This window comes from Acipenser ruthenus, chromosome 16, assembly GCF_902713425.1.
Source record: "Acipenser ruthenus chromosome 16, fAciRut3.2 maternal haplotype, whole genome shotgun sequence".
Classification (NCBI taxonomy): Eukaryota; Metazoa; Chordata; class Actinopteri; order Acipenseriformes; family Acipenseridae; genus Acipenser; species Acipenser ruthenus.
The window spans coordinates 33,500,121-33,515,833 of NC_081204.1; the positions used below are offsets into that span (position 1 = coordinate 33,500,121).

The 15,713-nt window shown below is 36.3% G+C and overlaps 1 protein-coding gene across 1 annotated transcript; it reads left to right on the forward strand.

Moving 5' to 3' along the window:
* Nucleotides 1-701: 701 nt before the first annotated feature.
* Nucleotides 702-14,879, forward strand: LOC117412615 (STING ER exit protein). The gene is made up of 7 exons (XM_034021127.3): nucleotides 702-935; nucleotides 5,257-5,374; nucleotides 7,132-7,173; nucleotides 8,832-8,976; nucleotides 11,296-11,385; nucleotides 12,585-12,677; nucleotides 14,166-14,879. The coding sequence occupies exons 1-7, from the start codon at nucleotides 812-814 to the stop codon at nucleotides 14,226-14,228; spliced, it is 675 nt and encodes a 224-aa protein (XP_033877018.1). The 5' UTR covers nucleotides 702-811; the 3' UTR covers nucleotides 14,229-14,879.
* Nucleotides 14,880-15,713: the final 834 nt, after the last annotated feature.

The window sequence follows — 15,713 nt, forward strand, 5'->3', positions numbered from 1 at the left end:
AATAATAATAATAATAATAATAATAATAATTGCACCTGTACATTTCAAATTCTAAAATAAACAGGAAGGCTTTCCCCAGACAACCGCACGCTATTTATGTTACTAACCCATTAAGTGCCATTGTCCTCATTTGAGGACAGGCTACTTTGTAATTATTTGGAGCATTATTAACTGGCATCTCCCTGTTATTTACATTTTCTCCAACTATATTGTTATAACTTACTCTAATTTTGTTGACTGCAAAAGTTTAGTCTTAACGTAATGTATCAAATTACACAAATGCATCTTGTTTTACGATTTTTTCAAAGAAAAGGATATTTGGTAATTAATGGGTTATACCAAAGAAAATTGCTAAATTATTATTTATTTCTAAATCCCAATAAACGCTGCTAAATCTGTAATAGTGCTTATTATGAAAGTGTATATTAAATAGATCACATTCACTGAGCAAATTAGTAGGCGACTAGTACAATAGTAGAATGTATTTTATTTAACAACTTATCTCTGTGAAAGTGTGTCCTTGTATGTCAAAATTAATTGTATTATATATGGCATGAAAACCTCAATAAAAAAATAATTAAAATAACTTTTAAAAAAGCTGTCTGGTTTAGATAATAGCCCTGAAGCCCAAAGGAGTTGACCCGATTTATTTGTTTATTGGACGATGGGAAGGGATTGTGAATAAGTTTAAGAAGACGCGTGCCGGCTTTGCTGTCACGTGACAGGCCCGACTCCTGACGTCATCAATGCACGACGACCCGTGTGTGTTTATGTTGTGGTCTTGTGAAGGTTGTATGTTTGTGTCTTCAGGATGCCGAAGGTTGTGTCTCGCAGTGTAGTGTGTTCTGATACTCGGGATCGGGAGGAGTACGATGACGGAGAGAAGCCGCTGCAGGTGTATTACTGCCTCTGCGGGCAAATGGTTCTGGTGCTCGGTAAGTTTATTTATATATGCTGCTGTACGATGGAAGGCCTACACAGCCTGGGCCTCGGGTAGACAGCTTCCCTGAATGCTAGGGCCATGCCACCTTTAAAATACAACGGCGGTAACTTGCTTTGCAAGGGAGGGTTATTTGCACATAGATATATATATATATCGATTCCAGTTGCGTCAGGATGCACTAGCTGTACTGCGAGAGCCACATATGATGGCGTGTATAATTGTGTCAGTTAAGTTTAACAGTGTTTTCAGAGTTCTTCCTAAATTACACAACGTAAGAGACACTGCACTTTTTACGTTAAAATGTGTGCGTGTGTAGTTTTTATTTATTTTTCCTTCTCATCATTAGTTAAATTCTGGATTATTACGATTACGAATAAGGCATTAAGGAAGCGGGTTTGAAGAAAGAGAAACAATATATCATTAGCATTTAAAGAACAGAAAAGAGTAGGGGGGAGTGTGTAGGTGTACTTTAGTATGGAAAAGGGATTTAAGGGGTCCGGGTTCCAGTAAGAAAATCTTGGTTCTATTAGTATTGTATACCCTCCCAGCGTACGATCGGTTAACATACAGAGCACTGCTACGTTAGTTATTTACTTGTTTCTGAGCGTGCTGTACAGAACTTGTTGCAGTAACTGCTTACCGGTAGATTCGTTTCCAGTGAACAACCTGATAACATTATCAAACACTTAATTTGTATGTATGTATTCATTTTTTATACTGAAGGAGCAGTACATACACTTATGAAAACATAGCTTCCTGCAATGCATCCAGTGATTTCTGCACATTTTACAAAGTTGGGCCAGCTACTGGTACTAGTCGCACAGTGTGGTTTAGTTTTCATGTAACTGTAAGTGATGTTTCTAACAAAGCAAGTGTACACCTTGGTGCCCTGTCATCTTCCACTAGATTAAAAACACAGGATAATAGTTTAGCCGATACATTTTCCAAAATCAACATAACTTTAATGCCTACTTGTTGTAGAGGGTTATAAAATACAATGCAGTTTGCTACTATATCTTCTGCTACTAGGTCTGCCAGCGCTTGATTAAAATCTCCTGAAGTTCAGTCCTGCAAGATTCGTTTAATCTGCCTGAGTAGGTAAATGCGCTTACTGGTGGTTTCACAGACCCTGATTAGCACTGTTCTTGTACTACCTGTGTTGCTGTTACATATCCATACAGACTTGATTCAGATCGCTTGTGATGTCATATGTATCCCACACAACAAGCAGACATTGACATTTGTGCTGATTTCACCACCAGCTTCCCGAACTAATGTTTTGAATATGTTTTCAGTGGAAAATGTCCTGTACAGTATGTTCATTCAGCCCTTTATATGGACGATGATAGGGAAACTGGGCCTAAGGAAAATGAAGAAGAACTCTCCAAGGGCAAGACTACTCCCCAGTCTTTACTTTTAAAATCTGCCAAGGATGCAGCTTGGCTGTCTTTTTCTTAAAATAAAGATGACATTCAGAGTTGCTCTTGGCCAGGATAACTAATTACATGTTACTAATTTTAATGTTGCAAACAGCATATTTGGCTTTATATCTAAGACAAAACATATGTACTAAGACACCATTACAACATAAGGTTTAAAAATACATTTTGAAAACTTATTTCTTGAAAATATCATGCATTTCTGTTTAATCACACACAAAACAAATCTATTTAAAGAGATCTATAACTTCCTTTTTTTGTTTTACATTTTTGTTTTGGTTCCCTGATTAAATTCATGAAACCTCTGGCTGCTGAATGGAGACACACAAGTATGTATACTTTGTTTGGCTGTAATTTGGGAAAAGGGCTGATTTCTGGTGACTAGAGTACACAGAATGTATTAAACTGGTCATGGTGTTGGGCACTTCAGCTTTAACCAGTACAATGTCACTGCAGTCCTGTGATCCTTCCAGTTAACTGGATTTGTCAAAAAAAACAAAACACAAGCATCAGACAAATCCTCAACAGCCAATTCAACCTAACTGCAGATTTTTTATCCAAAAGTCAGTCAATAACGAGTTGCAGTGTTTAGCCTACTGTTCATCTAAATTTTCTTAAATAACTTTAAACTAATAAAAAATATTAATAAAAAAAACAGACCATATATTTGTGTTAGGTGTGTAACTCGAATCAAGTTGATTTATTTGTGGTGCACTCTGCTGTGTCGACCTGCAAGTGAAGTAAGTCCTTAACATCGCCTACATATTCATGACTTATTCTTGCTATGCAAATGTTTTTTGGATATGAAGACACGTTTTACACTAACAAGGTACCCAGTCATGATTTCATAGAGCCTGTTTAAGAAAATGGAATATGTGTTTCTTCTGTTTGGTATCAATTACTCATACAATCAGTTTTTTGAAATGCAAATTGGCATTGAAACTGATACTTTTTTTTTTTTCACAAGCATTATGAAGGTCTAATTAGAATTCGTTCTGTCTCGGGAAGCCGGTAATTGTGTTGAAGGATGCTTTTGTAGAAGGAGGTGAAAGGGGTGAAGTTTGTTGAAAAATAAATGCATTTTTTGTAGGTAAAAGAAAAAATGGAATCATGTTTAACTGGATTATGTGCTTTAAAAGAACATATTTCCTTTTACATCTTCAATTTAAAAGGCTGGAAGAATATATATCATACATTTCTATAAATTCATCAGCATGTTGTAGAGGCCTGCGATCCAAAAGGGTTTGGAAACTCCTGCAGTTCTACAGTAAATTTAGTATGAGCCAGTAGTGTTTTGACTTGGTTCTTCTCAAATAGGAATCTTCTGTGTGGCTGGTTGTTAAGAAGCGAATAGCTCTTCGATCTCAGTCATCTGATATTGTTGGAGATGGATGACAGATTAAGGTTATTCTTGTTTTGCACATTTTATTTTCTTTATAGGTTACCTGGCAATTAAAACATGAAAGAAAGCCACCTTTGTAGTTTGTAGATTTGATCAGTTCAAAGAATGTTCTAGCATGCAGCCATGTTAAAGAAAAGAGAAAGCAGGTTTTGATTTCATGATTTATTTGATCATAGGACAGAAATAAATCATTTAGGTGTTAATGGTGAACAGTTTAATCTGTCTGTTTTCTGAGATTCTGCAAGCTTCAAACATTTTGGGGTTCAGTTGAACTACGGAAGCAGGAAAAAAAAAAATGTTTAATTTTTTTTACAATTAAAATCAAAGGGTTCTTTTACTTTAGATTTTCTGTGGCTTCAGTTATCATCAATTCGCTGGTGACATGGTAAATAAATAATCGATTTCAACCTCAGCTGCAGTGGCTGAGCAAGAAAGCAGGAATCTCTGCATTCAAACCAGCACAGCACTGAATTGTGAATTATTTCCCAGTCTTCCACAGGAAATTTGATAATGCCCTAAAGGTTATTTATTATTACTATAGTATTGCAGTATATTGTGGCCTTTCATGTATACAGTAATTGCTTATGTTCCTGTGCTTGGGGGCACAGGTTTACACAATACTTTTAATGTGGCTAGTCTCCATTAATAGCTGACGTAATGCATTTTTTAAGGTACTCTGGTACTTATCAACATATCCACATGTTTTATTTCAGTAAAACCAGAATGGAGGTTTTCCTCCTCATTTGGCAAACCCTGGTTATACAACGTTATACTCCTAAAAGCGATGACAGTGTTAATCTACTTGCTGACTATAGATGTAGACCTTCAGAATCTTAATTGGTTTAATAAGCGTCTTTACACATGTTCTAATAAATAAACTGCAACCACGGGTTACCAGGTGTGCCCATTATTTTAGGACCTTTTGGGGTTGGAATAGTCTTTTTATTAGTTCAAAACGGCAGTGAATCCATCAGGAGAGACCTGCAGAGAAAAAAGCAGCTGCTACTATATATGTTCTGTCAATCAGTGTCTGGCCTGGAGGTTGACAGAAATCCCCATTATCCCAGGACCTAAAAGGTCTATAATTTAGTCTTTTTCTCATCAGATCTCAGCGGTTATGGCTTATAACTTGCCGCCAGGCGATTCTGCCCTGAATACACTGGGATTTTGCATTGCATCTCATTAAACCTTGTACCTTGCAGATTGTTTTATGCACCATTAAGAGAAGCTTAAAGTAAGAAGTGGCTGCTATATATATTTCCTGTGCCTTGTATCTATAACTACTGTCCTTTTTTAAAAAGTTATTTTAAAGAGATTCAGACACTAAATTCAGACTTACTTTTCTGCCTTCAGGCCATATAATACCAGATGTGTCGATATAATTTTACACCAGGAAGCTTGGCTTTATTTGATCTCAAGTTAGTGAAGTGTTTCATTACTGAACAGTAATCCTGATCTCCTTGATTCTACAGACTGTCTGGTGGAGAAACTGCCCATGAGGCCACGGGACCGAGCGAGGGTGATAGATGCAGCCAAACACGCTCATAAATTCTGTAACATTGAAGAAGATGAGAGCGTTTACCTCCGTCGGTACGGCTCACATCTTGAAATGAGTCAAAAAGGTTGCTTCTTGGGAATTAATGTTTATCAGGGAGTATCATTTGGATGTATCATTTTCTGGAAAGAGAAATGCAATAAGTAAAATACGATTATGAATCAAAATGATATCAAATAAAAGAGGAGCTCCAAAAACAAGTTGAAAACTGCATACAGGTAGCCAAGCCTTAAATTACTACCTGCTCTTTAAGGAACCATTACATGGAGCTGTAGAGAGGATTTACAGTTGAGCAGTGCAGTGCAGCGCAGTGCAGCATATATCTGCCTGCATGAAAACCTCTGTGTGTGAGCATTTCAATTTTCAGTCAGTAATTGGTGATACAAAAGCAATAGGCTCTCTGGTGTAAATGTTAGGCCACTTTGTGCTTTAATCAGGCATCTTAGGCTGTGTTCACACTGGGTCTGTTTAGAGGGTTTGGTCCGCACTTGGTGCGGTTTGGTACGACTCGTGTGATGTTCAGACCTTATTTATTAGGTTGTTGGCGCCATTCAAAAATATAATTGTATGGATTATTGTTTAATCATTCTGATTATCTTTAAACGGTAGGTGATCTTATTTTTTATTTTTTATAATCTGCCTCTTTGTACATTTAATATGTTTTGATTAGATGACAATATAAAGAAAATATTGCGTTATCATCTACAATAAATGCACCCAATGTTTAATTTTGAAACTTATTATTGTGTTATTTTATATAATGCTGTAACGGTTTCAGAGTTGCTATGGCGTCAATTTAAGAATAAAAATAAACACCCCAGTTTTTCACTGTGGTAATCTTAAACTACATGGACAGTGTGAAAAACTGATAAATATGGTCAGACACCAAAATCCAAGCTGAACTGGACGAAACTCACAAATAGTAAAATATATTCAGTGGGTTCTAAAATGACTTTGTTTAATGCCGACAGTAAGAGAACAGTGCAGAATTGCATAAACTGCATACTGCACCATTCAAGAAATGTATTCATGAAATTAGGGAAGTGCTCCCCCAGTGCTGTCTTCCACAGCGATTTGTAAGAATCTAAAACCTGCTATATTAAAAACCGGAGCAATACATCAATAGCTGTCCTCTTTCAATATACCTTGCAGGATATTGTAAACACCCGGTTCACACACCATGTAAACTAACCGAGTGCACTTGCACACTGCATTGTGAACATAAACTAAAACGAAACTTTAAAAAAAAAAGCAGCTTTAGCTCGCATCCAAATGAACTCGGTCCCTTTGCTCGCAGGTAAGTGTGAACAGCAAGCACATTGATTCAAACTAAACAAACCAGACTGAGTCTGAAACTGACCCAGTGTGAATGCAACCTTAAACCACTTCTAAAAAGCCTTGTGTGGCTATGTGTTCCTTTTCTTTTACTATTTTAAATGAATTGCATGTGTGGCCTGTTAAAGTAATCGATTACATAATTGGACAATCACTAATTTGCCTATTTTTAGCAGTTTTCCAAGATTCAGTTACAGTGGCTTGATTTCATATGCCCGCCAAATCAAAACCGAAGCAAAGGGGTGTTCTAATACATTTGCACACTGCTGTATATAGATTGATATTGATGTTCTGATTTGGGTAGAGATATATGCTCACTCATTTCAATATACCTGTTGGAAATACCAAGATGGTGTGTAATCTTTCATAATATCCTCAAGGATGATAATCATGGTAATAATACTTTTCAAGGTTTATAAATGTGATTTTACATTTTTAAATATCTAATTTTTTTCAGCCCTGAGGGTATCGAAAGACAGTTTCGAAAGAAGTGTGGGAAGTAAGTATTGCATTTAAATCCTAAAACATTTCTAGATACACAAACCATTCGTGTTTTTTTTTTTTTTTTTTGGTACTGATAAGTCTAATCTAGAAAAGCAAAGTGCTGTCAGGTGATTGTTTCTGCTGAGTAAAAACAGGATTTATTTCATATCTATTTTGTGTTTACTTCTATCTGATGAAACTTGTAAACAACTGTGACAGTATGTATAATGCTGTGCCACAATCGCACATGCTGTTTCTGGTGATGCTAGCTCTTTGATAGTAGTTAAGATAAGACAGGCCTGTCAGTCATTTGATAAGACCTTTTTTTTTTTTGTGCCATTGGTAATATTTGGGAACTGTCATTCTGAATAACTGACAGATGTGATTTTTTGCACCTGGGAGGTAATGCCACAAAGGCAGCTTAAGCCCAGTAATAATGAAACAACAGATTATGTACTGCAGTGTGTGACTCTGCAGACTCTGAGAATGTGTTTCCAATTTTTATTTTTAATTAATGCAATAAAGAGCTTGCCAAAAACCGGTAGTCTTATTTATATTACACTTCCAACGTATATTATACCAGGGAATGTCTACTCTAATTTCCTTGCAGAATTGAATAGTGGTGCTGTTGACCTAGCCTAATAAATATCTATACTAGTGTCTATCACAAGTTCAGTCTTGGTATCCTGGGAAAGTGTTCATGAAAAAGGGGCTGCCAGTTAGTATTCTGTGAAATGCATAACCACAGCTATTCATTTTGTGAAAAATAGGAACAATCCTGCACTTTTTAAAATGGATGTATTAAAACAACACTTCGCTTTAGATGTGGTTATGCATTTAACAGAATGTCATGGTTGTCTAAATCTTCTCTCTCTCTCTCTCTCCCACCTTTGTGAATTTTAAAATATGCATATGTACAGTGTGATCTATTTGGCATTTAAAGCTGGACAAATTACAGTAGACTTTTTGGAACAAAATTTTACTTTTATTTATGTATTTTTTTTCTTGTCTTTTGTAAAAAGCTGCTGTTCAATTATTTTCTTCTGAATTACTGTTCATCAAGTAAGCTCCATGCTTTTGACAGAGACCTGGATTGAATTTAATTTTGGCTGCACTATAAATATAGCAGATTTATAGCCCTACCAACAAAATTGCAGTCAGTGATAGATTGCCATTTACCAAATATCAGTTCTGTCTTTGGAAAAAACCCTTTATCGGTGGGATGTTAAGTGTGGTTTTGATGTTTACATACTGGCACTGTTCATGTCAAAGTTGTACACATACTGTAGAACTAAAACCATACATAAAGGTAACCTTTGATTGCATACTTGGATAATAAATATATTCAGCCTGGTAGAGCTTTCGTATTTCCACTTTTCCACTCTCTGTCATGACTAATTTCTTACAACTTGTATTATTCAAGCATTACAAGTTGTTATGTTTTTAATTTGATTTGAAAGATTACAACAAAGGGAAATAAAATGTGCTGCCCTGAGGTTCACAGCAAGATTCAATTGTAACTGACCCACCCCCCCAGTGATTTATTGATTATACCAAATAGCTGTGAGGTGGCACATTACTGACCTTAAGCATGCTTTAGTTTACTTTTTTTTCATTATCTGTTTGAAAAACAGCTCTTTAGACACAATATATGTATTTTTTTTTTGTTTGCAGATGTGGGCTGTTGCTGTTTTACCAACACCAAATGAAAAACACCCCAGTAACATTCATTGTGGACGGAGCAGTAGTTAAATTTGGCCAAGGATTTGGGACTACAAGTGTATACAGTCAGAAACAGGAGGCTCCCAAGAAAGTCAGAGTATGTAAACCAGGTCTTTTTACTTGAATGTTTCAGGCAGTAGCCGTTGAAATCCAGACCATGACAGTATTGCCCGGGTTGGTTTTGAACTCTTTTTGAAAATTGCAGCTTCTAATATGAAAAGTGTAATGTGTTTTATTCAGCATTCCCTTTGTTGGAACTGCTTTACTGTCTGTACAGCGCTGCTTTACAGGGCATGTTCTCCCACTTACTGATAGTAACCTGCTGAGAATCTATATTTAGTCTTTCGAATGAAGCGCCTGGATGGCTTCCTGTATGGGCGATGGAGTGCCTTTTGTTAATTTATTTTTTATAAATAGTATGGCAGTACACTGTTGTGGTCCCCTGGCAGCCGAACACCATCCATTGAAAAGCATCCGTCACCATAAATAAGAAACCTGTTATTAGATGTTAAAAGCCAAGTGAGCAAAATATCCTGTGTTAGTAGCTCTACACAGAAATGCAGTTACATTTCGGTAGTGTGTATTTTATTTTTTTTTAAATCAATCATCGGTCCATTAAACTGTCATGTTCAGAGGCACGGTCTCAGCAGGTGTTTTGTTTGCTGTGGGCTGTCATTAGGTAATTGAAGCAGTGTAGTGTAACATTCTGTAAATGTAAGATAGTATCTGATAGCTCAGTAGCACCGCTAGACCTGGAATGAGTAGGTGGTCATGAGCTGTAATTCTTTGCACATTTAGAATCTGTCAGATTGTATCTATTTGAATAGATTCTCTTCCAGTCAACAGCTCACTTCTAACCCTGTTCCCATTTATGGGAATTGTAGAGGGTTTAGAGGAGAATTTTTATTTTAATAAGCAAATTTTAGGTAGTTTGCTTATTTTTTATATTTATTATTTTGAATGCATGTCACAAAATGCTTTTGGTCTTATTGTGGTTTTTAATCTTTCTATGCACATACAAAGGGCCTCAGTGAAAATGCAGGGTATAATATATTTGCAAAGGACCGGGGTTAGCACATATCTTTATTCAATAGTGATGAACCAAATTCAATTTTAAAATCCTTTTCTTTAGAAAGATGCATACAATATGTTGTGTGTGTGCATTTTTTCCCTCACAAACTTTTAAACTAGCACTTCCTGTAAATGTGTTTTGAGACCTTTTAGTTGCATCGATTTCATCTTTCTTTCTTTTTTTTTATTTTTTTTATTGTTATTGTACTTGTGCCCGAGGACACAAATTATCTCCAGAGATGTTCTCCTCAATTCAATTTCCTTGGTTGCTTGTGTCTGGTAACTGATAGATTTTAATCGGCAAAAGTTAATGCCATCATTGTTTTCGTGGTTAACTAAACGCACCCGTGAAGAGAACAGGTCTGTTGAGGATTACTGATAAATTCGGGCTCTGAAATTGAGGGCATTTTCTTTATCCCAGATATCTCCTTTCTCTTCGGGAGATGTGAAATGTATTGTGTTGGGGGAGTAGCATTAAAAAACGAAATAAAAACAAAGAGCAGAGCTGTGCTGTGAAGCACCTGTGGACTTAAATCAGGTGTTGTACTTGATAAGTGGTGTCAGTTTAATTATCATGCTACCTTACCTGAGTAAGCAATGATATTGATTGTGTTCTGGTCAAGAATTATGAGACAATGGGCTAGAAAGAAAAGCTTGTTAAGCCTGCTTGTCCCCCATCACTGAAGGCAATACTTCTGCTTTGTTCATGAGAGATTTAAGCAGTCGAAAACCTTGTGTTGCAGTCTGTAGACAACAGCGAGGCTCTAACTAACAAAGCTCTAACCAAGGAAGATGTATGATTGGTCGGTAGGGGCACATTAAATGTTACTTTTTGTTAAGCTTTCCCAAAGTACTGAAACTTGCCCATTTCAGTCAATTTGTGAGATACAGATTCAGTTGATTTTGCCTTGTGCCATTTCCCTATACAGATAGCATGCCACACGAATGTTTAGCTAGAAGCATACAGTGTGCAGTTGCTTGCATACCTCTTGGTTTTGGATTCCTGGAAGAACAGGCTTAGTCTTTTTTAATATATATATATATATATATACTGTCATTTTATACAAAGCAGTGGGAAGATATCCCAGCACTGTTGCTGCCTGGGCTACACATGACCTTTTCAAATGCTCCATTCTTAGCTCTCTGTTACATTATCCCTACACCTCTGGGGCAAGTAGACCCTTTTTTCCTTTTTTTTTTTTTTTTTTCTTGTCTTGCAAACCCAAAGGGATTGGACAAAGATCCAAGCAAACTAATGGCAGCCTCGCTTGATGCACAACAACAATAATTTCAAAGAAATCTTACTAGGGCCATCACTCACGACCTTTTCTTTTCACTCCTGAAGGTAATGATGACCAAGCGGACAAAGGATATGGGGAAGTTCAGCTCTGTCACTGTGTCGACCATTGATGAAGAGGAGGAGGAGATTGAAGCAGTGAGTTCTCCGCAGATTATCTTAAATTCCAACAGATAAATTAGATTATTGAAAGCCAATGCTTCCACAGTTTAGCCTTGTCTGCACTCATCACAAGAGTACATTTAAAATGGTCAACACATCTTTTACATTGTACAATAAATAGTGTGCTGTTATTTTACATTCTTTCATATTACTCTGGGTTCACAGTATGCATTCCAACAATAAATCAATACACAGTCCATTCCACACACCACTCAAAAACAGTGTTGTATTTACACTGCAATTTGTTTTGCTACAGATCTGGTTGAATTTTTCCTTTATTCAACAATATCGTTATTTCTGAATAATTCCCTAAGGCTCTGATTCAGTAATGCAGGTGCAATGACGTGTATTCTAAACACCAAAAAATAAATACGATTACCAAGGAATTCTCTCTTGTTTTCTTCTTTTCCTACCCGTAAGCATTTGCTTCATGTCAAAATCTCAGATAAAAGGCAGTGCTGTTACAATATAAAGCAAGTCCTTGCATCTTCAAACAGAACAGTACAGGGAACAAAATACATGATTTGTACCATTCATTTCTGAAAGATTTTGTATTAACAGTGCCTCGTCTTGTGGGATCAGATCATATCTTTATGCATTTACTTAAAATTGTATACAGCTTATCATGCTCAAGCACAATATTTCAAAAACAGCAGGACTGACATTGGTTCAGGAAATATTTCTATTTTATGTGTCTATTAATTACTTGCATTAGATCAGCACTCTAAGAGCTACAGTTGGACAATAGGTTGAGTGTTAACCTTAACAAAAAAGGAAGTGTAACCTTGATGTGTAGACTGTCCACTTTGTTAGATTACATGGAGAGCCTTTTCTCTTTTATATAAAAGGATTTGAATTGAAATAAAAAGGTATACCTCTTCCACAGAGCTTTGACAAATTCATTGATCTATAGTCATACATTATTCAGAAAAGTCCTTGAGATTTACATTGTATTTTTTAAAGGTAAAGACTGCAGTTGCACATTAGTTGAAGCACACCCAAAGTGATTGTTTAATGAAATATTCTTGCTGTTGCATATAATTATACACCTGACCAGCTCATTCAGAGGGACCTGTATGCAGGAACGATCCACATTAGCTCTGCGGAAGGTAAAAAGTTCAATTGAAGGAGTTCTGAAATTTGCAGGATTAAACGTTGTGTTCTTATTCAAACAGAGGGAAGTTGCAGATTCATATGCACAGAATGCCAAAGTCATTGAGAAGCAGCTGGAACGGAAGGGCATGAGCAAGAGGAGACTGCAGGAGCTGGTAACTTCCCATTTCTATCCTCTGTACTCTGTGTACATGTCTGCAAACCATGACGAGAGTGATACTCTGTGAATGTGTACAGAGTCCTGCGATCACTCTGTGCACGTTCAGGAAGCATTCTGTTTGCACAACTTGTATTTTAAGGAAAGTTTCTTTCAACTTAAATTAAACTGGACTACAGCGTTCCTTTCCAAGAGATTCATTCAAACATTCTGATAGATTTGACAAGACAGATTCCAAAATTAGATGCACGCTGTAGTGTAATCAGTGCTCCGTCTTTTAACCCTTGTTGTTTGTTCGGAAATGTGTATTTTAAGCATTATAAATCCCCATATAACCCCGACAGTCATATTAACACAAAAGAGTGTCGGATGACATGCTGAGTAATGGTAATATGCAAATTTCCAGCACATTGTGTTCTTATTAAAGACACCCTGATTTCCCAACCTGTAGATGTCGATATCGTGTTAAGTCTCTAGACTATGTCTGAACATCTGACAGTCTTCTTTTTAATGCGATTGTCCCACGATCTACCCCCATCTCTACGCAACATTTCTACACATGTTAAAAAATAATTGTATTTAAGGCTCAAAAGATCCAGTCTTGTCAAATGTGGTCCCCTGATTTTCAACCCAAATAGCTTCAGCATCATACCCTTATTGAAGATGATCAACACATGTGCTATCCATAAACAAGCTTGCAGTCTGCCTTGGGAAGATTTGTTCTCTTTCATCTCATAATCCTATATTGGTTTTGTTTCTTAATCCCATTAACACACGCTGTTATCCCATTCACTAACACTTTTACAAACACCTTTCCAGCTATGCTTTACAAATTACTGCAGTAGCATTCATTGTTTTGTTTTTTGTCAGGAGGAGGACAGCTACTTTATATTCTTGTGAAAGCTTTTCTGCCTTTCAGATCTGCACTTTGATGTTATCTAAACTATACATAGTTTTTGCAAAGCCATCTTTCACCTCGAGACTGCAGTCATTTAACAGAGCTTGTCTTGAACTGGTCTCTGAAACCTGTTTTGTCTCAACTGTTTCTTTTTTTTTTTTGTCTGTAACTGGTTCCAAGTAGCTAATGTTTTTCTTCCAGGGACAGTACTGTTTGGTTCTGCTTAATTTGTATGTGTGTGTGGTTCCCAAGATAGTGTTAAATACGCCAGCCAGTTTTGTGGCAGTACCTTGAATAGGAGGACAGTGCAGTAGCAGTTCATTTGCATGACTTTCTAATTTTAATTATACTCTTATCTCTTCAAACAGCAACATAAAGCTGCAGCAGTATTTATGTGCAGTCATTTATAGACATTTTGAAAACAAAACAATAAAGTTGTAGCTGCCAGACATGAATCTGTTATGTTGTGTTTTTTTTTTTTTTTTTTTTGGTAATGGTTAGTTGCTGTTTTATTAATTACCATTATTTATTTGTTTGATGTAATTATTATGCTTTCTCACAACCTTCTGTTATTTCCTCCCCCATCAGGCTGAATTGGAAGCAAAGAAGGCGAAGATGAAGGGCACATTGATTGACAATCAGTTCAAATAAATCGATGCATTCAAGATGACTGCAAAATGAAACCTCACCTCTAGCTGTGTTTGCCTGACATTACGTAGATGAGCAATGCATTCAACTGTTAAAGACTTCCTCCAAATTCATTCATCTTCAGACCAAAACAACCTTTTATTGTTTTATTTATACTGCATTGTTGCACTGTGTTGAACTGTTTCCTCAGTAGTCTCTAAAACCTCAGCTACCACAAGTCCGAGAGGACTATCTGGGCACAGTTCTGCATTGTAGCACTTGACAGCAAATACAAGAATATAAACAGACACACTTTGGTATTAGAAATAATATGAATAATGCAAGTGCAATGCTGCTCCTGTAAATACAGTCCAGACCTACCTAATGATCTGTCAAAATAGATTAGAGAGTTTAACAGTGGAAGTCACAAAACGCAAGCTGTAGCTGTAATTGTTTTGGAGGAACAGAACGGGTCCAGTGGCAGGAACTGCATCATAATAAATAGTTTGAACTAATACGTTTTATTAGTGCTGAGGAAGAATCCGATAGTGTGTGCAGTAGTTCATCAGAAAGTACTTTTCTATTTTGTTAAATCTGTCTCGGATCAAATTTTTGTAAAAGTTGTAAATGTTTTAGAATACTTTCAAAATAAAACTAAAATGTTATTAAATGGTTTTCCCAAGGCTGAGAGTAATGTGATCTTGGGAGTAATATTTACATGAACTTAACAGCCTGTATTTTAGTATAATTGTTTACAAATACAACAAAAATCCTCCTAGTCTGCCTCACAGTATTATTGTAATGGATAATTGGTATTTCCTTGAATTAATTACACTTGTGTTGCTTCAAAAAGTACCAGTAATACTGTCTCTATTCTTAGTGGTGCATAACATGCTTCACTGCTTTCCTGGTCCTTTTTAAAGGTGTGCATATTCTCCCTTATCCATGTAGCTCTGCTTCCATTATACTCCCCCAGGCTTTCTTTGCTTTGCAGAGTCTTATCAGTCAGAACTGTGTTTAACACATGCTGAGCCATCCTGCTTTGCTGAAGTTGAGGAAAGGGTGAATCTCAATACTTCCTCAGTGAGGTTTTGAGGACCAATATCTCTGAATCGTTAAAATGGAGAAGGCATGTACTGAAAAAAATCCCTGTACACGCTCTCTTCTTACACTAGTTCCATTGTCATACTCTGTTTCATTTTTATACTGTTTCATTTTTATATTTTGTTTGCCAAGCACCTTGACACCGTACTGTGCGAAACATCAGCTAGCACAAGTCCTAGAGGAATATGCAGGGAGAAATTCTGTGCTGTGCCACATGACAGTTATACAAGAATAAAAGCAGAGACAAACTAGAGTTCTTATTTATTAATAATAAATTAGGGATAATCAGATATAGTTTCTGTTCTGTTAAATAAGACAATAGACTAATATTAGAACAATAACATGACTTTTTAATTTTTTTTTACCTTATGTAACAACACTAAAGTTTCTTAATTTTAAAAATAA

What these genes read in the sequence shown, in the direction of transcription:
- LOC117412615 (XM_034021127.3), top strand. Translation starts at nt 812, where the DNA reads ATGCCGAAGGTTGTGTCTCGCAGTGTAGTGTGTTCTGATACTCGGGAT. An exon ending in GCAAATGGTTCTGGTGCTCG is followed by an intron (nt 936 to 5,256) that starts GTAAGTTTATTT and finishes TTGATTCTACAG; the next exon opens with ACTGTCTGGTGGAGAAACTG. An exon ending in GAGAGCGTTTACCTCCGTCG is followed by an intron (nt 5,375 to 7,131) that starts GTACGGCTCACA and finishes AATTTTTTTCAG; the next exon opens with CCCTGAGGGTATCGAAAGAC.